Source organism: Lynx rufus, unplaced genomic scaffold (genome assembly GCF_022079265.1).
Source record: "Lynx rufus isolate CCGP_SWC_20201006 ecotype Redwood Valley unplaced genomic scaffold, mLynRuf1.p SCAF_23, whole genome shotgun sequence".
NCBI lineage: Eukaryota > Metazoa > Chordata > Mammalia > Carnivora > Felidae > Lynx > Lynx rufus.
This window is the reverse complement of record NW_025814838.1, coordinates 1,518,908-1,540,011: the sequence shown is the minus strand read 5'-3', so window position 1 is coordinate 1,540,011 and position 21,104 is coordinate 1,518,908. Positions and strand designations below refer to the sequence as shown.

The window sequence follows — 21,104 nt, the reverse complement described above, 5'->3', positions numbered from 1 at the left end:
TTCTGCCTTTTGAGTCCTTTGCTATCAACTGAGGGGGAGGGCGTAAAACTAAATCTAGGTGTTAAATGCTCTGGTCCAGGATCAGGGAAAACATTTTCACTCTCAACTTGCCAGATTCTAAATGTATCAATTGGCTCATTTTATAAGACTGTAAAAGATTCAGAACTCCCAAGAATCCAAAGAGTAGTCAGAAGAATTTTTCAACAAAGTCCCTTTTATTTATTTCACTAGAAATTACTTTATTGATTAAATCACCAGAAATTTTCAGTGCAAGATTTAACATCTCAATGACCATCAAGGCTTGGGCTCTGGGGCTTGCTCTGCCTCCCCCAGTCCTTAAAGGGGTTTAGAGGGAGAGACGTCATTAACAGAGACCAAATCAGATGGTCGCAGGTCCTCCTTTCCCAGTCATTGGACAAGCTGCTCAATTCTTGCCCAGAGCAGGAAAGAGCCAGTGTTTCTGAAAACAAATCTAATAAAGAATTTGACATTGCAATGTAAGATCTCTCTTAACAATTTAGTTCTATCAACAGTATTGGTCCAAACTTATTTGCTTCTGATCTAAATCATTTTGCAATTTACCTTTTTTGGTATGTATGTAATTTCAATAACCTCACCCCCTGTGCAGACATGAATCAACCCAATGCTAAGAAAAATCCCTCAAACCAGAAGAGCCTCATCTTGTTCTTGGAAAGAAGTAACAGAGGTTTTTCTGCTTCTCTTCCATGTTAAGAGATGAACAAACCCCACCTTGAAGTCCAAAATGTTACTTCTGGTCTTGGAATGTGCAGCTTGTGATGAGCCGATTCAAATCACCGAGAAAGGGCAGCCGGAACAACTATGCAGGCAGCCTTCTTTGGAAATTTCTTCTTAAAATAAAGTTTTGAGAATCGTCCATGATTGTGTACAAAGACTCTAAGGTCCACACAACTTCTGCTATTCCGTCTCAGGAGCTAGGTTCAGAGGCAGCATTGGAATTGTCAGGAACGAGAGCAGTAGCAGTGGCCCCGCGAGGTAGGACCTCAATAACTCGAGGCTTGTCAATGATCCGAGCTGTCCGGTTTCCCTTTTCCACAATACCGACGATCCATGCTTGGTGACCCTCTCCATACTTGGAAGATTTGATTTCAGAACAAAAGCGAGCTGCCTGTTCTCTCGGCAGACAAATCAGTAATCCCCCAGAAGTTTCTGCTGAGGTTCCTTGAAGGAGCCCAAAGCGCCCACTGGCCTTGCTGATGGCAGCCATCTTGGCAATGATTGGCAGATTATGAATGACAAATGACACCTCATTTCTTTGTTGTTTTGCAAGGTTCTGAGAGTGTCCTAGAATGCCAAAGCCTGTGATATCTGTGGCTGCGTGTGCATTAAACGTGTGCATTAGTCCAGCAGCAGTTCTGTTTAGGGTAGCCATATTGAACATGGCTTCCTGATAAGCTAGCTCTACCTCTTCTCTGGAGACCACCATATTTATTTTATTCCATCTTTCAGGATTATCCAGCCATTGGTGGGCATTGACAGCAACTTGGGTTCCTAAGGGTTTGGTTAACACGAGCACATCCCCAACAACTGCACTGTCCGGCATGATGAATTCATTTGGCTGACATACCACAGTGGCAACCCCTCCGACGATAATCCAAGGGTTTACTACTGTCTGTCCACCAGTCACTGCAGTCCCTCCTTCCTCAGCAGCGTCGCGAAAGCCTTTGATCATGAGCGGTGTTATCTTTTCTCGTTCCTCCTCAGTCATACTCTGGCTGACGCTGAGTAACATCAACATGTTGTCACATTCAGTAATACCCATGGCGTAGAGGTCACTCAGCACGTTGGCACACGCTATGCGCCCCATCATGTAGGGATCTTCCACTAGGGGGTAAAAGAAGTCCGTGGTCTGCACGAGTGACAGGCCCCCGTGCCTCAGGGGTATGACGCAGGAGTCCATCCCAATGCCCAGGGCTGGAAAGGTTGGGTTGGGTTCCGCCCCGGCCGGGAGGCCGCCTTCCTGGGCCGCCTCTTCATGGCTTCCGACCAGGCCCAGACCCGACGGGGGCCGAACGTCTGGCCGCGTCAGTCCCGCCAGGAGTTTGAGCAGCGTCTCCTGGGGGACTTTGCAGCCTCAGCCCTTCATGCCGGAGAAGCCCGTCAGCCGCCAGCTCGGGCTGAGGCCCAGCGCCTGGGGCTCGAAGGGCCGATAGCTCGAGAAGCCGCGGCCCAGAGACAAGCCGGCGGAGCCCGAGCCTTCCGCCGCCGCCACCGCCACCTCTCCGCCGGCGCCCGTCGCCGCCGCTTCCGCCATCGCGCCTGCCCGGCAGGGAGGGGGAAAGAGGAGAGGAGCGCTCGCTTTTATTTTCTACTCCAGTTAATATGGATTAACAGATATTACCGCAGCCTCCGCACGACTCGCGCAGCCCGACTCACGCCACCCCGCGCGCTCCTGGCCTTCCTGGGGGAGGAGCCGCCGGCCTCCCGTACTTATAGCCCTGGTGATTGACAGCCGTGCCATCCAATGACGACTTCGCAACCGAGGGCGGGCTTCCTTTCATCTAAGAGATGAATTACAAATCAACCAGCAGTTTGCGAAACTGGTGCGGACTAGGTTACCCGTTTGCTATTTGGTTCGCTCCGCTAGTTGTAATTTAAACGATCTCTTGGGAGAGGCTGGCGCGACTTTGCTCCCTAGAGGCAGTTGACCAAGTGCTGCATTTTCGGAGATGAGGAATTTGGGGGGTCACTTGGTAGATCTATTACAGGTCAGAAAGGTCCAAGGGTCACATGACAGCGCACGTGACCAATCCAGGTTAGGAAAATAGCCCAGGGAAAAATTCGGAACGAATAATGAAAAATTAGATACTAAGTTACTACCATTAAGCAAGCAAACTGTAGCATCAAAATAATGAAATGTTAAAATGAGCTCCAAAAAATTGTAAGATTCAGGGGCGCCTGGCGGGCTCAGACGGAAGAGCATGCGACTTTTGCTCTCCCCGTCATGAGTTCAAGCCCCACATTGGGAGTAAAGATTACATTAAAAAAATAAACAATAAAAATAAAATAAAAATCTTTTAAGGCTTTTAAGGGCAGACACCTGCTTGGGTTCTGGTGCTGTTTCCACCACTAACTGCCTGTGTGAGTCACTTTCCCTCTCTGGCATCAGTGATGTATCTATCTGGACAACAAAGTAGCTTACCTTCTTTTGTCCTCAGGTTTCTGTATGTCTTTAAGTTAGTATATATGAGAATCTGTGATGTAACCCTGAAGAGCAATTTGCCAATATCCATTAAGGTTATAAATGCATATAATACCTTTGGCCCAGCAGTTCCAATTCTAGGACTTTATTCTACAGATGTACTCGTGAGCTGTGAGTGGGAAATGGTAGGGATGTTTTGTTTTCTGTGCTGTTTGTAATATCAACATACTGGAAACAACCTAAATGTTTATCAATTATGATTAAAATAAATTGTGGTATGTTTATATAATAGACTATCCATCCAAGCAACTGTAAAACAGAACGAGAGAACATTGATGTAATTCTATTGATAATGGTTACAGTTCTAATAGGCACAGTCCTAAATGCTTTATGTATATTAACTTAGTCCTTATAAAACTCTTTGAGTTATGATTCTTTCCACATTTTACAGAAAAGGAATATAACGCACAGAGAGATTAAATGCCCTATTCAAGGTCATAGCCAGTTTAGAATGGAGCTGGATATGAATCCAAGCAATCTGTTCCAAAGACTACCAGGCTATACTGCGGATGATGTTTGTTAAGAGAAACAAGCAAGCTTCAGAGCAGTGTTTATACAATACTACTATTTGTTGTAAAAGGGGGAAATATATGCAATAGCATATTTCTGGGAGTATAATCACCAGAAACTGGTAAATTGATTGCCTCTGGGGAGAGAATGAGGTGGTTGGGGATGGGAGATTCTTCAACAAAAAACTGGAAACAACACATGCATCTGTTAACAGGGAATGCATAAACACATTGTGGTATAATCACACGTGGAATATTATTTATCTGTGAAAATGAATGATAGGTATAGGTATCATCAATATGGATAATCTCAAAAACAAAATGTTGGGAGTAAAAAGCAAGTTGCAGAAGTGTACCTAAACTAAGATGCCATTCATATAATAAAATTCAGCACCAGGCAATGCAATCATATATTGATAAGATATGCAAAATGGTAAACACTTTTTTAAAAGGTAAGAGAGTGGATGATTAACAAAATTTAGCATAGGGATTACTCCTGGGGTAGGGTGCATAAGGGACCCCTGGGCTCCGTTTCCTTCTGTTTCTTGGGCTGGGTTATAGTTACATAATGTTCTTGAAACTGCACACATCTATTTTCCCACACTCTTTGTAAGTTATATCTCAACATTAAAAAAAAAAAGAGAAAGCGTGCTATATTTCAGAATTAAAAATACAAAAAGAAAAACAAAATAGTCAAAAAGCAATAGATGTGGAAGCAACAGACATCTGGATTTTGTCCCACCTTTGGACTTGTCAATGAGCTGTCTAGCCTTGAAGAACTGATATAAACTGTCTATGCCTTAGTTTCCACTTTTGTAAAATGAAGGTTATAATCTCTGCTTAGGATCTGGCATAAGGATCATATGAAAATCTCAACTATGAAGATTTCTTTGCAAAGTATTCAGTACATTGTACATGTGAAGGATCTTCCTATCACTACGGGAAAAATGAAAACATCCCAGTACATCTGTAGTCACCTCATCTGGGTTAAAAAGTGACTAGATCAGGTGCCCCTGGTTATACGCTCTCTTTGTTCTTTGGACTTTTCCTCTAGGCATTTAGAACAATTTGTAATTCTTTATTCATTTGATAATCATGTGATTATGCCATGACTATCTGCCCCACTAGGCTGTAAGCTCCACAGTCAGGGGCTGCCCTGTTTCGTCCGCCCTGACTTCCGTAGCACCTTACATGGCAATGACATTTGATGAATGAATATATCATCTTATGAAATACAGTTTGCTGGGCTCATGTGATGACTGGTGCTGAGCATGTTGTACTCATTCATCTCTTTTATTTAAAAAAAAGTTTATTTATTTATTTTGAGAGGGAGATAGAGAGAACAGGGGAGGGACAGAGGGGTGGGGGGAGATAGACAATGCCAAGCAGGCTCTACGCTGCCAGTGTGACAGTGCAGAGCCCGACTCGGGGCTTGAACTCATGAACCAAGAGATCATGACCTGAGCAGAAAACAAGAGTTGGATGCTTAACCAACTGAGCCACGCAGGTGCCCCCATCTCCTCTTTTAATCCTCATAGCAGCCCCAGGAAATCAGCAGTATTATCCATTTTAGGGATGAGGAAACTGAGGTCCCCGATAAGTCAGGAGTGGTGCACGGGGTCACCAGCTGGAATCAACCTAGGGAGAATACAAACTTAGGTCTCTTTTGACCTGAAGGCTGGTGTTCTATCCCTCATCCTGGGGCTTCCCCTTGAGAATACTAACAACCCCCACCATGCCCCTGGAAAAAGCAGGACTCTGAAGGGAAGGTTTCATCCCTATAGTTCCCTGTTGCTTCTGTTTGGACAAAATGTTCGCTCAGGTCAAAAAAGTCATGAATTTGCCTTGGTCAGTGACAACCCACTAGGCTTAGAACAAGTTCATGTGCCTTTGTGCAGGTGATCCACATGAGTCACAAGGGTGATCCTTATGACTGTATCATGAGCATTTGAAAGCATCCTTTTTATCTTTTTCTTGTTTCTCGCTGAAAGATCCATTGAATCACATTTACCACTTGGGTGAAAGCATATGGGTCAAAGATTGCAAGAGTGAAAACCTGGAGGTGGGGTTGGAAAAGCAGGCAAAGAAGAAGAGGTGGTTTTTGTTTATTTGTATGTTTTTTAAATTTTTTTAATGTTTATTTTTGAGAGAGAGAGAGAGAGAGAGAGAGAGAGCAGGAAGGGGCAGAGAGAGAGGGAGACACAGAATTGGAAGCAGGCTCCAGGCTCTGAGCTGTCAGGACAAAGCCAGACATGGGGCTCAAACTCACAGACCACGAAATCATGACCTGAGCTGTTGTCACAGACCTCAAGATCATGACCTGAGCTGTTGTCACAGACCTCGAGATCATGACCTGAGCTGTTGTCACAGACCTCGCGATCATGACCTGAGCTGTTGTCACAGACCTCGCGATCATGACCTGAGCTGTTGCCACAGACCTCGAGATCATGACCTGAGCTGTTGTCACAGACCTCGAGATCATGACCTGAGCTGTTGTCGGCCGCCCAACTGACTGAGCCACCCAGGCGCCCCATGTTTGTGTTTTAAGTAGGCTTCAAAACCTACCATGGGGTATGAACTCATGACTCTGAGATCAAGACCAAAGCTGGGGGCACCTGGGTGGCTCAGTGGGTTGAGTGTGCAACTTCAGCTCAGATGATGGTTTCTCTGTTGGTGACTTCAGGCCTCACATCGGGCTCTGTGCTGACAGCTCAGAGCCTGGAGCCTGCTCCTGATTCTTTGTGTGTGTGCCTCTCTCTCTGCCCTTCCCCTGCTCATTCTCTCTCTCCCTCTCTCTCTCTCATTCTCAAAAATAAGTAAACATAAAAAAGAAGAAGAAGAAGAAGAAGAAGAAGAAGAAGGCCTGAATACCAGCCCCTCATTTGCTTTTCACATACAACAAAAACACTGAGGCTGGTCCTAGTTTTTCACATTATGATAATGTAGAGTTATAACACTACACTTAAAGGTTTAGGACACTTTATTTTTTAATTTAAAAAAAATTTTTAAGATTTGATTTTAAGTAATCTCCACACCCAACGTGGGGCTCACACCCATAACCCCAAGATCAAGAGTTGCAGTTCCACCGACAGAGCCAGCCAGGGGCCCCAGGTTCAGCACATTTTAAAGAAGTCTTTTTAATTGTGGTAAAGATACACTCCGTATATTTCTAGTATACTGAGAATATTTCAGTAAATTTAGCACCCTTTAAAAAAAAAGTTTTTTTAGGGTTTCTTTTTGAGAGAGACAGAGCACGAGCAGGGGAGAAGCAGAGAGAAAAAGGCACACAGAATCGGAAGCAGGCTCCAGACTCCCAGCTGTCAGCACAGAGCCTGACGCGGGGCTCGAACTCACGAACTGCAAGATCATGACCTGAGCAAAGTCGGAAGGTTAACCGACTGAGCCACCCAGGTGCCCTTAATACGTTTGTTGTTTTTTTTTTTTAAAGATTTTATTTTGGGGCACCTGGGTGGCTCAGTCGGTTAAGCATCCGACCTTGGCTCAGGCCATGAACTCGCGGTTCGTGAGTTCGAACCCCACATCGGGCTTTGTGCTGACAGCTTGGAGCCTAAAGCCTACTTCAGATTCTGTGTGTCTCTCTCTCTGCTCTTGCTCATGCTCTGTCTCCTCTCTCTCTCTCTCTCTCTCTCTCTCAAAAATAAATAAACATTAAAAATAAATAAAGATTTTATTTTTAAGTAATCTCTACACCCAATGTGGGGCTTGAGCTCACAACCCCCAGGTCAAGAGTTGCATGCTCTACTGACTGAGCCAGTAAACTCATTACAAAATTATTCTGTTGTCCCTGGAGGAAAATCACAAAATGCAGCTTAGTGAAAAGGAAGAAAGTTAAAAGAACTTGAAATCCCTCTTCCCAGAGAGAAGTACTAGTCATAGCTTCACTGAGTGAATTTTAGACAATTTGCTCTACGCATAAGGAGGGCCATCACCTCACACTGAACTCCAGGCGGCGCCCTGTCACTTCCTCCAGGCCACATGGACCAGTGTGCTGTGTGTTCTGTGTATTTGCATATATTTTTAATTTTTTAAAACAAAAAAGGGATCATTCCGAGTGTTTCTAGTAAGAAATAACATAATGGATGGAAATAATCCGGCATGTGATAGGCGCTCAGCACTCCTGCTGGGTTCCTTCATCAATATTTGTCGAAAACTTTTGTGCACTGGACACTAAAGCTATGGCAATGAATGCCAGACAAAAATCCCTGTCCTCGTGGAGCTGACGTACTAATGGGAAGAGATAGCGATAGGTAAGATCAATCATTTGTTAATTAGGGATAGATGTTGAGGAGGGAGGAATGAAGTCTAGAGAGAGGGAGGGATAGGAAGTCTGATACGTGTTTTACGTAACTGTCGCCTGGGAAGGCCTCGCTGAAAAGGTGACTTTGAAGTAAAAGCCTGAATAAAGAGAAGAATAGTGTGCAGATATCTGGAAAAGAGTGTTTCAGGGAGGGAACGGCCCAAGTGCAAAGGCTCTGCGGCAGGAATGTACCTGGGGTGTTCTAGGAGCAAAAGACAGCCACGATGACTGGTACGTAGTGAGTGGAAAGACCCATAAGAAATGAGGTCAGACAGATGCGTCACAGTGTTGGTGAAGACGACACAGGACTTAGGGCATCACAGGACTGATGTAATCTGACTTTGCTATAGCTTTGAATCTGCATTCAAACCCCACAGGTCCAAAACATTCCCCATTGGTCTGAGCCCCCCCACTCTGGCCCCGACATCCAGGTCAGCATCCCCATTGCTAGTCCCTGAACCTGAGCCTGACCCAGGCAAGACACAACCTCTCCCGGGTTTGCCCCCTGGGGCTTCCAGCAATAGGCTCTAGAAACGAGACCTATGCCCGTAGCTCCTCACACTCTTAACCACCTAACAACAGCCTGTATGGCGAGAAGTTTCATCTTTGTATCTGAGGTAAATGTGAGAAGCCCTAATGAGTCATCGCTTGCCATAAGAATGAGAAAGAGAGACACAGCACAGAAAGAGAGACTCAGAGTGATGGCAGAACTCAGAATGGAGGGTCAGGAGACAGAGATAAAGAGTGAGAAGGTGGCTTAGGGGGTGCTGAGGGAGGGAGTCACAGGATAACTTGGGGGAACAGCATTCCGGCAGAAAAACACTTGTGGCAAAGGGCCCAAAACGAGCAAGCTCCATGTGTTGGAGGCACAGTAAGGCGGCCATTGTGGCTGGTGACAAGTGGGTGAGGGAGGGAGCAGGAGGAAGTGATGCTAGAGAGGCAAGGAAGGGCCAGATGTGCGGGGCTCATGGGCTTTGGGCTTTGGCACGGCCTTTGGATTTGGCTCTGGGTAAAATGGGGGCCATGGGGCAGTTTAGACCAGAGGAGTGACATGGCCACTCTGGCTGAAGTGAGGGTAGACAGGGTTGGGAAAGTGGATGCGGAGAGACAGTGTGAAGGCTCTGGCAAAAACCCAGGGGAGAGACGATGGTGACTTGGTTACACTGGAGATGGTGACAGGTGGTCGCAGTCTGGATATTTTTTGAAGGTGGAGCCAACAGACTTCCTGATGGATTAGATACAAGATCTGATGGGCCATGTGAAAGAATTTTGGGCTTGCTGTCCTCAGAGAAAAAGGAAGTCACAGGATTGGTTTTAAGCAGGGAGATGACATGGCTGCATTTGTGATTTTGAAAGATCACTCTGTGGGGAGTGAAAGAACACACTGGAGGGGAAGGATGCAGCAGAGGACCACTACTGCCTTCAAGACTTCAGGAAGTTCCTCCCCTGTGATCCCATGACCCCAGAACTTCCTTGTTCTAACAGTTATCATCTAGATTTTCTCTGACTTCTGTGAGCTCCTTACAGCTTGGACCACACCTCACTGGGTTCCATCTGCTCAGGGCCCAGCATGAGCTCTGACACAGAGAAGCCCTTAGAGAGAGCATTTGTTGAATGAATAAATGCAAAGAATGTGAATGAGGTAAGAGATCAGCACCCTGCTATTTGGGGCTCACTAAAGCATTTTTAAAATCCCTTATTATTCTTGTTTTCTGGTTAAAACAGGTACCGGTGCCTTTTATTAAAAAGCCAAACACGACATAATAATAAAAGATCTCTAAAACCTCATCCTCTATACTCTAGAAATAACTCAGAACATCTCTAGAGTCTAGAAATAACTATGTAGAGTTCATTAAATATCCTCCCCCCAATTTTTTAAAAAGTTTATTTACTTAAGTAATCTCTACACCCAACGCGGGCCTTGAACTCCCAACCTGGAGATTCAGAGTCACATGCTCTTCTGACTGAGCCAGGCAGGCGCCCCTCCTCACCCCAATGTTTTAAATGTCTACACCAAACAATGAAGTGTTTAAGAGGTAGAGATGTGAGAGAGAGACAGGATGAGAAAGGCAGACCTCCTTCCTAGCAGGCAAGTAAGGTGTAACACACGCTATTTTGTAATTTGCTTTTCTTCTACTTAGATCATCATGACAATCTTTCTATGCTAGTACTTGTAAATCTACCATATTTTGTTAAAGACTGAATACTATTGCATAAAATGGATTTATGTAATTGGTATAACCAACTTCCTATTGTTAGATATTCCCCCACGCCCTTTTTTTTTTTTTTTTAATTAAAGGATTTCCTTGAAGATCCTTGTTGCGTTTATTTCTTGGGGCACCAGAATTTTAGGAGGATAGTTGAAACAGGTGTTCGTCCTGGGGCAGTCGGAGGACTTGAGACTTGGCCTCATGGGGACTATTAGGTATAACTGAGGGTGTTCAGCCTGGAAGAGAGACATGTAAGCCTTGTCTGTACTTCTGAAGGGGCTTCCAGATGGGAAAGAGAACAGATTTGTCCCCAGGCATTTCTGCGGTACAGAACCAGGTCTAAGTTATGGATGTCACAAAAAGGCAAACTTGCGTGTCGTAATACAAGAAAGCATTTTCCGGGGCACCTGTGTGGCTCAGTCGGTTAAGTGTCCAGCTCTTCATCTCAGCTCAGGGCGTGATCTCACAGTTGGTGGGATCGAGCCCCACGTGGAGCCCCATGTCTGGCTCTGAGCCTGCTTGAGATTCCCTCTCTCCCTCTCTCTCTCTCTCTCTCTCTCTGCCCCTCCCCTGTGTGCTCTCTCTCTCAATAAATATATAAACTTAAAAAAAAAAAAAAGAATTTTCCTACAAGAAGAGCTGCCGGAGACGCAGCGGATCTCCTTGGGACAAAGTCATGAGCATCCTGTCTCTGTAGGTGTGTAAGGAGAATTTGATTGAAGATTTTTTTTTTAAATTTTTTTTTTCAACGTTTATTTATTTTTGGGACAGAGAGAGACAGAACATGAACGGGGGAGGGGCAGAGAGAGAGGGAGACACAGAATCGGAAACAGGCTCCAGGCTCTGAGCCATCCGCCCAGAGCCTGACGCGGGGCTCGAACTCACGGACCGCGAGATCGTGACCTGGCCGAAGTCGGACGCTTAACCGACTGCGCCACCCAGGCGCCCCTTGATTGAAGATTTAATAGGAGGTATTATATAAGGGACTTTTGCGCAGCAGGCCAAAGTTGAATTAGGTGACATTCAAGAGTCCTTTCAGATCTGAAACTTTATTACTACACTTCTAATCGAAGGTGTCATGAAGGCTGACACAAAGAGGTTGGCCGTTTCAAATTCTCCTTCCTAAGAGTGTGGGAATTCAGAGGATGTGTGACGTGGAGCTGCGGTTGGCCCTGGAGGGCAGCCTTCTCCAAACTTCGTTGAAGAAGTGGGGAAAGGTGGCTTACAGAGAGAAGGATGGGGAGCATGTGATGCCCTCTTCCAGCCGCCTGCAAGACCTGATCGTATTTGGGTTCTTCTAAGGGTTTTGTGATATCCTTGAGACAAATATATGCGTTTGCGTTCAGTAAGCCCACAGGGGTGCCCGTGACTTGCCACAGTATGACATCTGGCCCGGACCCTCTAAATTAATAGGGACTCATCCATAGCCCCTGAACGAGCTTCAGGAACGTTCAGCTGGAGGAGGAGTGGCGGAAAGGGTTAAAGAGGTGGTGAGACAAGGGAGGAAGCCTTCCTAATCATTTAGATAATCAAGAGAGCTTCTGCTTCCCCCAAACCCTCCACCTTGTTGTACAGAGCAAACACATCATACAATGACAAGTCCTCCAGGTTCTGTTTGACTTGTTTTCTAGATGGACTCAAGAGACCTGGTCAGAAGACAGGAAATGTTTTCCTGTTTCCCACTGGGGTAGAGCGATGGCAGGGAGTTTGCTTTCCTTGATGTAACAAAGAAGACAGCTTGAGGTTACCAAGATCCCCATTGTAGGCCAAATGTGGGTTTTGGTCATTTTGGAAGTTCAAGAACAGGTGGGCCGTGTCTGGAGAACGAATGTGGTTCCTATTCAAGAGGGAGCGTAGGAGTGCCCTGAGTGGGGAGGCTCAGACCAGAATGAACTTGACCCAGGAATGAACGTTTAGCCATTAGATGGGAGTAGTGATCCTTCCTGTACATAGTAGCTATTATGCAAGTGTAAGTCTGGCTCAGACCCCTGAACATAAATCCCGTGTTTGAGTGAGACAGAGAGAGAGAGAGAGAGACATAAGTAAAACTTGAAAGAGCTGCCTTACTAGTCTGCACACCCTGGAGCCCAAACAGTTGGAGCTTGGTGTAACTCAAAGCAGGGAGAGAAGTTCTTCCCGACTCTACCCCAGTCTTGGTATTTCAAGGGCTTGGGCTAATAGCCAAGAAATGTTCTAGCTCCAGTTTTGGTTATAGAACGACAGCCAAGATGTGAAGCCTTGAGCAGCTCACATACCAGGGAGTAGAGCACAGGTGAAATACCTCTAAAGACTTTCTGAAATAGCAGAGACTCTTCAGGAAGCTGGAGACCTTGTACTAGCAGGTGGGGGTAATACGGCAACAACATGGCGGTGGTAACATTAATATGATCTTGTTTGGACTCATAGACTGGTGAGTCCTGCAGAAGCCTGGGATCTGGGTATGGAGGAAGCAACAAAGGCCCAGAGAGGTGAAGAGGGTCATTGGCACAACACGGCAAGACAGTACTGCTCGGAGCTGGTTCCCAGGTTTCTGGTCCTGAATGATGGGCTCTTTCGGCTACAATCAACCATACGCTGAGGGGCTGGAAACAGAGGCCCTGGAGTGAGGTCACCCAGTGACATCAGGGCCCCGTGAACTGCACGTGAATACTCAAGAGTGCCATCAGTAGGAAATCCCTACCTGTGGTATGTTCAGGTCAGCCCTTCCTCAGAAAATCCAGGTAGAGTTTCTAGAACTTTAGAATGCTCTGGTGTGCCTAGCCATGAGATCATAAGGGCCTTGCAATAGGGTGGGGGCCTCTGAGCCCCTCTGGGCCTCCATAACCTCCCCTCCCCTGAGGCCCCCTTCCGGGGGCAGGGCAGTTTCTCCCTCTCCTGGCAGGTGGGAAGAAGGGGAAGGAGCCCTGTGGTGACCCAGATATTTCTGTCAGAACCATCCTGACCAAAGGGGCCCATGTCACTGTACCCAGGAGGAAGTGGTGGGTGGCGAGCCTGGGCTGGGAGGTAGCAGATGGGCAAGCACACCATTTGCACCAGCAAATCTTCTGTGTGAATCAGAAAAGAGAACTTTGCCCCGATTCATCCTGGGTTTGTAGGCAGTCAGGCCTGGTGGATTGGGGGGTAAAGGGGAGAGGGAGGCACCAGCCTGCTTTTCCAGCTGCCCTCTACATCAGCCAGGCATGCCCCGAGGCTCCCTGCTGCCACACCCTTGCTTATTCAACATGTTACTCATTTAAGCACCGGAGAAAGGGTTCAGTGTGGCCCTACTGTGACTGGAACGAGAGAGGCCATCGGGAATGGAGGTAGCCTTTCAGTTGTCACCGTTCCCTGTTTGTAGACCTCATGAATTCTCTCTCATGACATCTATTTCTCTGCATTTCTGCCCTGTTCTCCCCTCACTTATGACTATCCCCTCTGTGTCCTCCAAGTTTCTGTTCTGGAGGGACCCAACTTCTTTCTAACCTGCCACCAGAGTATCATTTAATTTTATATATTAAATTTTTTTAATGTTTATTTATTTTTGAGAGAGACAGAGACAGAATGCGAGTGGGTTGGGCGCAGAGAGAGAGGGAGGCACAGAATCCGAAGCAGGCTCCAGGCTCTGAGCTGTCAGCACAGAGCCTGATGTGGGGCTCGAACTCACAGACTCTGAGATCATGGCCTCATCCGAAGTCAGATGCCCAACCGACTGAGCCACCAAGCGCCCCTATATTAAATAAATTCCTGACTCTGGGAATTCAGGCCTCTTCTTTCAACTCCTTCAACCTCTTCTTTTCGGACAATACAGCTTTTTGGTCCTAAGAGTCTAGACCCTGGAAAGCTTAATTATCCTTAAGGGCAAGGGAAGCCCCAAGCATTCACTCCTCGGTGAATATTTGCTGACTAAATATTTACCTGCTATGCTCCAGGCACTGTTTTAGGTACTGGGGATACAGCAGTGAATGGCAACAAGAAACAGTATTTCTGCCCTGGTGGAGTTCATATTCTAACAGGTGGACAGTAAACCAGATGGATAAATAAATTAAATACTATGAGCTGAAGCCCTATAACTGCTAAGGAGAAAAGTTCAGAGGAGATGATCCAGGAATGAGCCATGAGGCTTTCTTGGGAAACCCAAGCAAGAGAAGAGCAGGTGCAAAGGCCCTGGGGCAAAGGTGTGTTGGACTGAACGAAGAGCCAGGACAGCAGTGTAGTTGAAAAGGAGTGAGCAAGATGGGGACTAGATTTCAGAAAGACGGTGAGATGTATCTGACAACTTAAGTCCCTCTAGGCCACACTGAGAACTTTGGCTTGTATTTTGAGTGAAATGGAGAACCACCGAAAGGTTTTAAGCAAGAAAGCAGCATGATCTGACATATATTTTTATTTTATTTTTTTAATGTTTATTTATTTATCTTGAGAGAGAGAAAGAAAGAGCAGGGGAGGGGCAGAGAGAGGAGAGAATCCCAAGCAGGCTCCTTGCTGTCAGCACAGAGCCCCACATGGGGCTCCATCCCATGAACCATGAGATCATGGCCTGAGATGAAACCAGGAGTCAGACGCTTGACCGACGGAGCCATCCAGGCTCAGCCCCATGACTTGTATATTTAAAGGATCCTCCTGGCTGCTGTATGGAGAACAGACTATAGCAGGGGCAAGACTGAAAGCAGGGGACCAGTTAGGGGACTGCCACGAAATCCTGGCACTAGGTGATGGTGGCTCGGGCCAGGGAATGAGCAGTGATGAAGATGAGAAATGGCTGCACACAAAATCTTGTTTACTCTCCTGCGCGGAGCAAGAGAAGATTCTCTCTCATCGTTTACAGATGGACCTATAGAAAAATAAGACATATTTGAAATCATTTTACCTTACAATGGACACAGAAGAGCTTAGGCATCCAGGCCGCTGGCTTCATCTTAGATGCACAGATCCTGGGTACCCCAGAACTTCCCAGTGTAGGGTCTCATTTGTCACTCCTCTGTGACATGATATGCTTGAGTCCATTTTCATGGAACAGTTGGTAAGTGGAGCAACTAAGCCATCCTGAAGAAAGCTGGCATCTTTTGGGTTCAGTCTATCTGAGGCTACCTTGCCCTTGGTTAGCTGTCTCCCTGCCAGCACGATCAGTTTTCTTTTTTCTTTTCTTTTCTTTTCTTTTCTTTTCTTTTCTTTTCTTTTCTTTTCTTTTCTTTTCCCTTCTCTTCTCTTTTCTCTTTTTCTTTCTCTTTCTTTCTTCTCCTCTTCCTCTTCCTCCTTCTTTAAAAAAAATTCTTTTTAATGTTTATTTATTATTGAGAGACAGAGAGACACAGAGAGTGAGTAGGGGAGGGGCAGAGAGGGGAAGACACAGAATCCGAAACAGGCTCCAGGCTCTGAGCTGTCAGCACAGAGCCCGACGTGGGGCTCGAACCCACAAACTGTGAGATCATGACCTGAGCCGAAGTCAGTCACCTAACCATCTGAGCCACCCAGGCGCCCCTCCTCCTTCTTCCTTAGAGAGAGAAGGTGCAAGTAAGCAAGGAGCAGATTGAGAGAGAGAGAGACAGAGACAGAGAGAAGTGGGGCTCACCCTAAGCAGGGCTCATATTCACAGAAGCAGGCCTTGAGCTCATCTGATGCGTGCCTAATGCAGGGCTCAAGCTCCCGAACCCTGAGATCGTGACCTGAGCCGAAGTCGGATGCTTAACCGACTGAGCCACCCAGGCATCCCTCTTTCCTATTCTTTTTTAAGATTTTATTTTTAAGTAATCTCTACAGCCAACATGGGGCTCAAGCTCACAACCCTGAGATCAAGAGTCACATGCTCCCCTGACTGAGCCAGCCAGGCGCCCCTGGCCTGTCAGTTTCATACTGCTCATTTGATGCAGCCGAGATAACATCAAGCAGAAGGCACCTACTGCAGCTGCTTTCCTCAGAAGTGGGTGACAGTAAGGCCAATGCTTTGAGTTTCATAAAGTCCTCTCTAGATGCTTCATCTGTTTGAACACTGATGAGTCATTTACTAAGTTGGAGCACAGAGTCTAGAGAGGCAACAAGGCCCTTGCAAGCCATGCCAACAAGCTTGGAGATGATCGTGTGTATGCAAAAGGAGAATCATCAGAGGTTTTAAAGCCTAAGAGAGACAAGCTCAGGTTTCTCGAGGTTAATATGGACCTTCCCCAGGAGGTGGAACCTTCTCTAGAGGCAGGAGAGTGAAGAAAGGAAGAGCTACAGTGGCAGTAAATTGTTCCCGTGAGAATTGATGGGCGTTTGGGCAAATGGAATGGAACTGAGAGACCCAGCTGAGGCCTCAGAGAACAGACTATTTGAGATATGATGAAGGCCTGTGACTAAGAAAGAAGTGTGTGTGTGCGTGTGTGTGTGTGTGTGCACGCCCACAAGTGTGCAAGGAACATCCTGTCTCAGGACTTCCCCACGTGGTCCCAGCCTCAGATGTCTGCAACCCAACTCTTCAGGGAGTCATCTGCTCTCTCCAACATGGAACCTCTGATTCCCTAAAATCCTTGGGGCTTCCTTGTACTTTTGAGGCTTCCTCAGATTTATAGCCCTCAAACAGAAGGGGGAAAAATGTTCTTTTGCTCTTTTAAACTGAAAACCAGGGGCACCTGGGTGTCTCAGTTGGTTGAGTATCCGATTCTTGATTTTGGCTCCAATCATGATCCCAGGGTTGTGGAATCGACTCCTGCATCAGGCTCCATGCTAAGATTCTCTCTCTCTTTCTCTCTCTCTCTCTCTCTCTCTCTCCCTCTCTCTCCCTGCCCCTCTCCCCCCACTCATTCTTGCTGTCTCTTAATAAATAAATTAAATGAATTAACAAACTGAAAAACAAAATCTGATAAATACGTAAATGAGTATACTTACCTGCTGAAGCATACACATAGACTATAATCCAAGCAGTAGAGACTTTGAGATCATTTCCTGAATTCCTTCCATCCCAGGGGTTGTTACAGATACACTTGAAGTTTCTATAAACATAAGCCCTGATTCAAGAATCTAAATTTTGAAGATGGCCTAGAAGAAAACCTTTAATCTGGAGAGGGCTGATTTGACAATTAATTCTGGGTTAGATGTTCTGTGGGAAGATAATTAGTTTTTCCAAACACGTCCAACCTGTATGGTTAATTATTAGAACTGACATTTTTTTTTGTCACAAAGAATCTATGGCTCTAAATTATTACCAGTGGTTATTTTTGAGATTTAGGAGTTGGGGTGGATGTTAAAAGAGAGTTTTCTTCCTTTTACTTTACATGCTTCTGTAATGTTTGAATTTTTTTTAATTTTATACTTTTAAAAAATGTTTATTTTTGGGAGGGGGGGGAGGGGCAGAGAGAGAGGGAGACACAGAATCTGAAGTAGACTCCAGGTTCTCAGCACAGAGCCCAACGTGGGGCTCCAACTCACAAACCGTGAGATCATGACCTGAGCTGAAGTGGGACGCTTCACCGACTGAGCCACCCAGGCGCCCCTGTAATGTTTGAATTTTTAAGTGTATGTTCTTTTTTGTCATCTCAGAACAATAGAAAAGAATTTGGTCAGATGTAAATCATAACCACTGCACAGAGGACCAAAGGAATCAGTCTGAATAATCTGATTTTAACTGAATTTGAAAAAGACTACCTGATATTATCTAAGTACTAGGAGGCAACTTGTCACATTGTAGCTGCCTAGCAGCAGATTATAGATAATCTGTCTGCAAAAGCCTTCCCCAGGGACAGCTACTGAAAGTGACTTTGCAAGCTGAACAGGATTTCTTCACAACAGAGGGAGAATCTGAAGGTCCTTCCCACTTTCCCATAAGCGAAGACAAGTTCCTCAATTCTGTTGTGCTTTTAACTATTTGTATTTTTTTTAGTTACATAACTTATACATCCTCATTGTAAAAAAAGATCTGACAATACAGAAATGTGTCAGCGTTATTCTTCAGAGGTAACCACTGTTTGGGAGTTTGGTTGTGTGTCTTTTCAGATTTTTTGTACACACACACGCGCAAACAATTTCAACTTCTATTTTTTTTATTTTTCCATGTGATTTCTTTCATGACACAGTGATTCACTTTTATGGGTGCTCTCTATAAATTGCCAAATATTATAGATTGAATTCAGCTTTCCTTTTTTTTAAATTTTATTTTTAATTGTTTTAAATTTATATCCAAATTAGTTAGCATGTAGTGAAACAATGATTTCAGGAGTAGATTCCTTACTGCCCCTTACCCATTTAGCCCATCTCCCCTCCCACAACCCCTCCAGTAACCCTCAGTTTGTTCTCCATATTTATGAGTCTCTTCTGTTTTGTCCCCCTCCCTGTTTTTATATTGTTTCCCTTCCCTTATGTTCATCTGTTTTGTCTCTTTAAGTCCTCACATGAGTGAAGTCATATGATTTTTGTCTTTCTCTGACTAATTTCACTTAGCATAATGCCCTCCAGTGCCATCCACGTAGTTGCAAATGGCAAGATTTCATTCTTTTTGATTGCCGAGTAATACTCCATTGTATATATCTACCACATCTTCTTTATCCATTCATCCATCGATGGACATTTGGGCTCTTTCCATACTTTGGCTATTGTCCATAGCGCTGCTATAAACATAGGGATGCATGTGTCCCTTTGAAACAGCACACCTGTATCCCTTGGATAAATGCCTAGTAGTACCATTGCTGGGTCGTAGGGTTGTTCTATTTTTAGTTTTTTGAGGAACCTCCGTGTTGTTTCCCAGAGTGGCTGCACCAGCTTGCGTTCCCATATTTTTCATTTTTTAAAGATGGAATTCACATACTGTGAACCTCACCACTTATTTATTTATTTATTTATTTATTTTCTTAATGTTTATTTATTTTGAGAGAGAGAGAGACAGAGGGTGAGCATGGGAGGAGCAGAGAGAGAGGGAGACACAGAATCTGAAGCAGGCTCCAGGATCTGAGCTGTCAGCTGTCAACCTGATGCGGAACTCGAACTCAGGAATCGTGAGATCATGACCTGAGCCAAAGCCGGACGCTTACCAACGAAGCCACCCAGGTGCCCCTTATTTTGGTTTTGATTTGCATTTCCCTAACGACTGATGATACTGAGCATCTTTTCTATGTTAGTGGCTATTTACATGTCATCTTCAGAGAAATGTTTATTTAAACTCTCTGCCCATTTGAAAAGCTGGGTTATTTGTCTTTTTACTGTTGAGTTACAAGAGTTCTTTGTATATTCTGGATACAAGTGCTGTGTTAGATACGTGATTTGCAAATATTTTCTCCCTTTCTGTGGATTTTTTTTTTTTTTTGCTTTTTTGTTTTTTAGAAGAAAAATAAGTCACTAACTATACTGTCTGTAACTTGCTCTTTTTCTTCAACAGTGTATTGTGGGCATTTTTCAATGTGAAGAGAAAGCTATCTCATTTTTTTTCTTTTTCCTACCTTATTTCTTTCCTTACTCTTTTTTTTTTTTTTTTGGTGGCATCCCCTTATGTTTGTACCACAGTTTATTTGACCAGTCCTTTACTGAGCTTTACAGAGTCTTCCGTTTGTGTTGGTGAAAGACAATGGATCAGCAGGCCTTAGGCAGAAGAGGTGGTCATCTACCTACTGTGTTGTCTGCTCCTGGATGATGTGAAAATGCAAGCAGGCACAGGAAATGTCTCTAACCTGGTTACACTTCCTCTCAACTCATGCGGTTTCACAACCCCTACAGGCTCACCCCCACCCAGTGTCACCAGGCTGGCGCCTCTGTGAGAAAGTCCCACTGCAAGAGGCCCTGGGGCATTGTCATTTTCCTCTTTCACCCTGTCTGGGTTGTCAGCGAATCCCCAGGGCTCTCTGAACCTGGAGCCTTCCTTGGTCAGGTCCCTGCGGCCGCTGGAAGGATGAATTCCTGCGCCATCGTAGTGAGGCTGCTGCTGTCTGGGCCTCTTTTCTTTGGTAGGCAAGGGAACAGGGGAGGGTCGGGGAGGGGACATGTGTCTGTGGCCAGGGGAAGGGCAGGGCTTTGTGGAACTGGAGTACTGAGCAGCGGCTTTAAGGGTGGGAATGGCCTTAGCTGATGTGAGGATCAGGAATCTTGAAGGGAAAAAGGGGAAAGGAAAGAGAGTCCGAAGTAGAGGCAAGGTATGGAGGAAAAGACAGAGAAGGGAGATACAGGCGGCAGTAGAGATGTGGAGTGAGGTCTTAGAAAAAGGCAGATGGCTAATGGGTACCTGGAGCTGGGCTGGGGTCTGGGCCTGCCCTCTCTGGGGGTCAGTCCACTCACCTGAACAAATGGCGGGCAGCATCTCTGCCATCCCAGGATGCTGTGGAAATAAGCCTGGTGCCTGGAAGGAAAGCAGGGCCAGAATGGACAGTTAGGGGCTTGCAGAGGATGCCCAGGCTGCTTGGGGGGTGGGTGGGGGGGGGTGGCATGGGGGAATCTGAGAGCTAAGGAAGAGACTGGTGCATGGTGGCGTGGGCAGTAAGGGAGCATGAGATGAGAGGCAGCTTCACAGAAATCAGGGGATCCTGAAACTCTGAGTCTGTGGAAGGAGGCCGGAGGCTAATTATCTTGGGCCGGCGGCCCAAGAGAGAAGTGGGTGTGTAGGGAGATGCACCCTGCTATGGGGCAACCGCAAGGCCTGGGGGGGCGCCTTCCATCTGCCACTATCTCACGGACCTCCGCCTTCTCATTCTTCCTTCTTTGCAGGGAGGCCAAATGGGCTCTGGGTAGTAGGGAGTCGCTCCTTCCAAATTTCCCCGGGGTCAAGGCAGTCAAAGGGGAAGCCCAAGGGGAAAGGTCCGGCTCCTTCTGGGGCGTAGGCAGCTGGCTGCGGAGGCGGCGGAGGACAGCGCCAGGGTTTTGTGGGTGGACCCACCCACTTAGGGCACGTGGGCGCC

The 21,104-nt window shown here is 46.0% G+C and overlaps 2 protein-coding genes and 1 long non-coding RNA gene across 4 annotated transcripts in view; 1 reads left to right on the top strand and 2 right to left on the bottom strand.

Annotated features, from left to right (window-relative positions):
* Positions 1-213: 213 nt before the first annotated feature.
* SEPHS2 (selenophosphate synthetase 2) lies at positions 214-2,428 on the bottom strand. Its single transcript, XM_047087697.1, has one exon. It carries the CDS (start codon positions 2,291-2,293, stop codon positions 947-949), a length of 1,347 nt encoding a protein of 448 aa, XP_046943653.1. The 5' UTR covers positions 2,294-2,428; the 3' UTR covers positions 214-946.
* A 12,347-nt stretch (positions 2,429-14,775) lies between these two features.
* On the bottom strand, positions 14,776-21,037 carry LOC124517787 (uncharacterized). The gene is made up of 3 exons (XR_006963570.1): positions 20,884-21,037; positions 20,488-20,548; positions 14,776-15,088 (listed from the first exon to the last, which is right to left on the bottom strand). It is a non-coding gene; the product is annotated as an uncharacterized LOC124517787 (long non-coding RNA).
* ITGAL (integrin subunit alpha L) overlaps positions 19,807-21,104 on the top strand; it is a 44,202-nt gene continuing 42,904 nt past the window's right edge. For both annotated transcript variants that reach the window (XM_047087348.1, XM_047087347.1), the window contains exon 1: positions 19,807-20,159. In XM_047087348.1, coding sequence (XP_046943304.1) covers positions 19,910-20,159 — 250 coding nt within the window. In that variant the 5' untranslated portion in view covers positions 19,807-19,909. The remainder of the gene's footprint in view (positions 20,160-21,104) is intronic.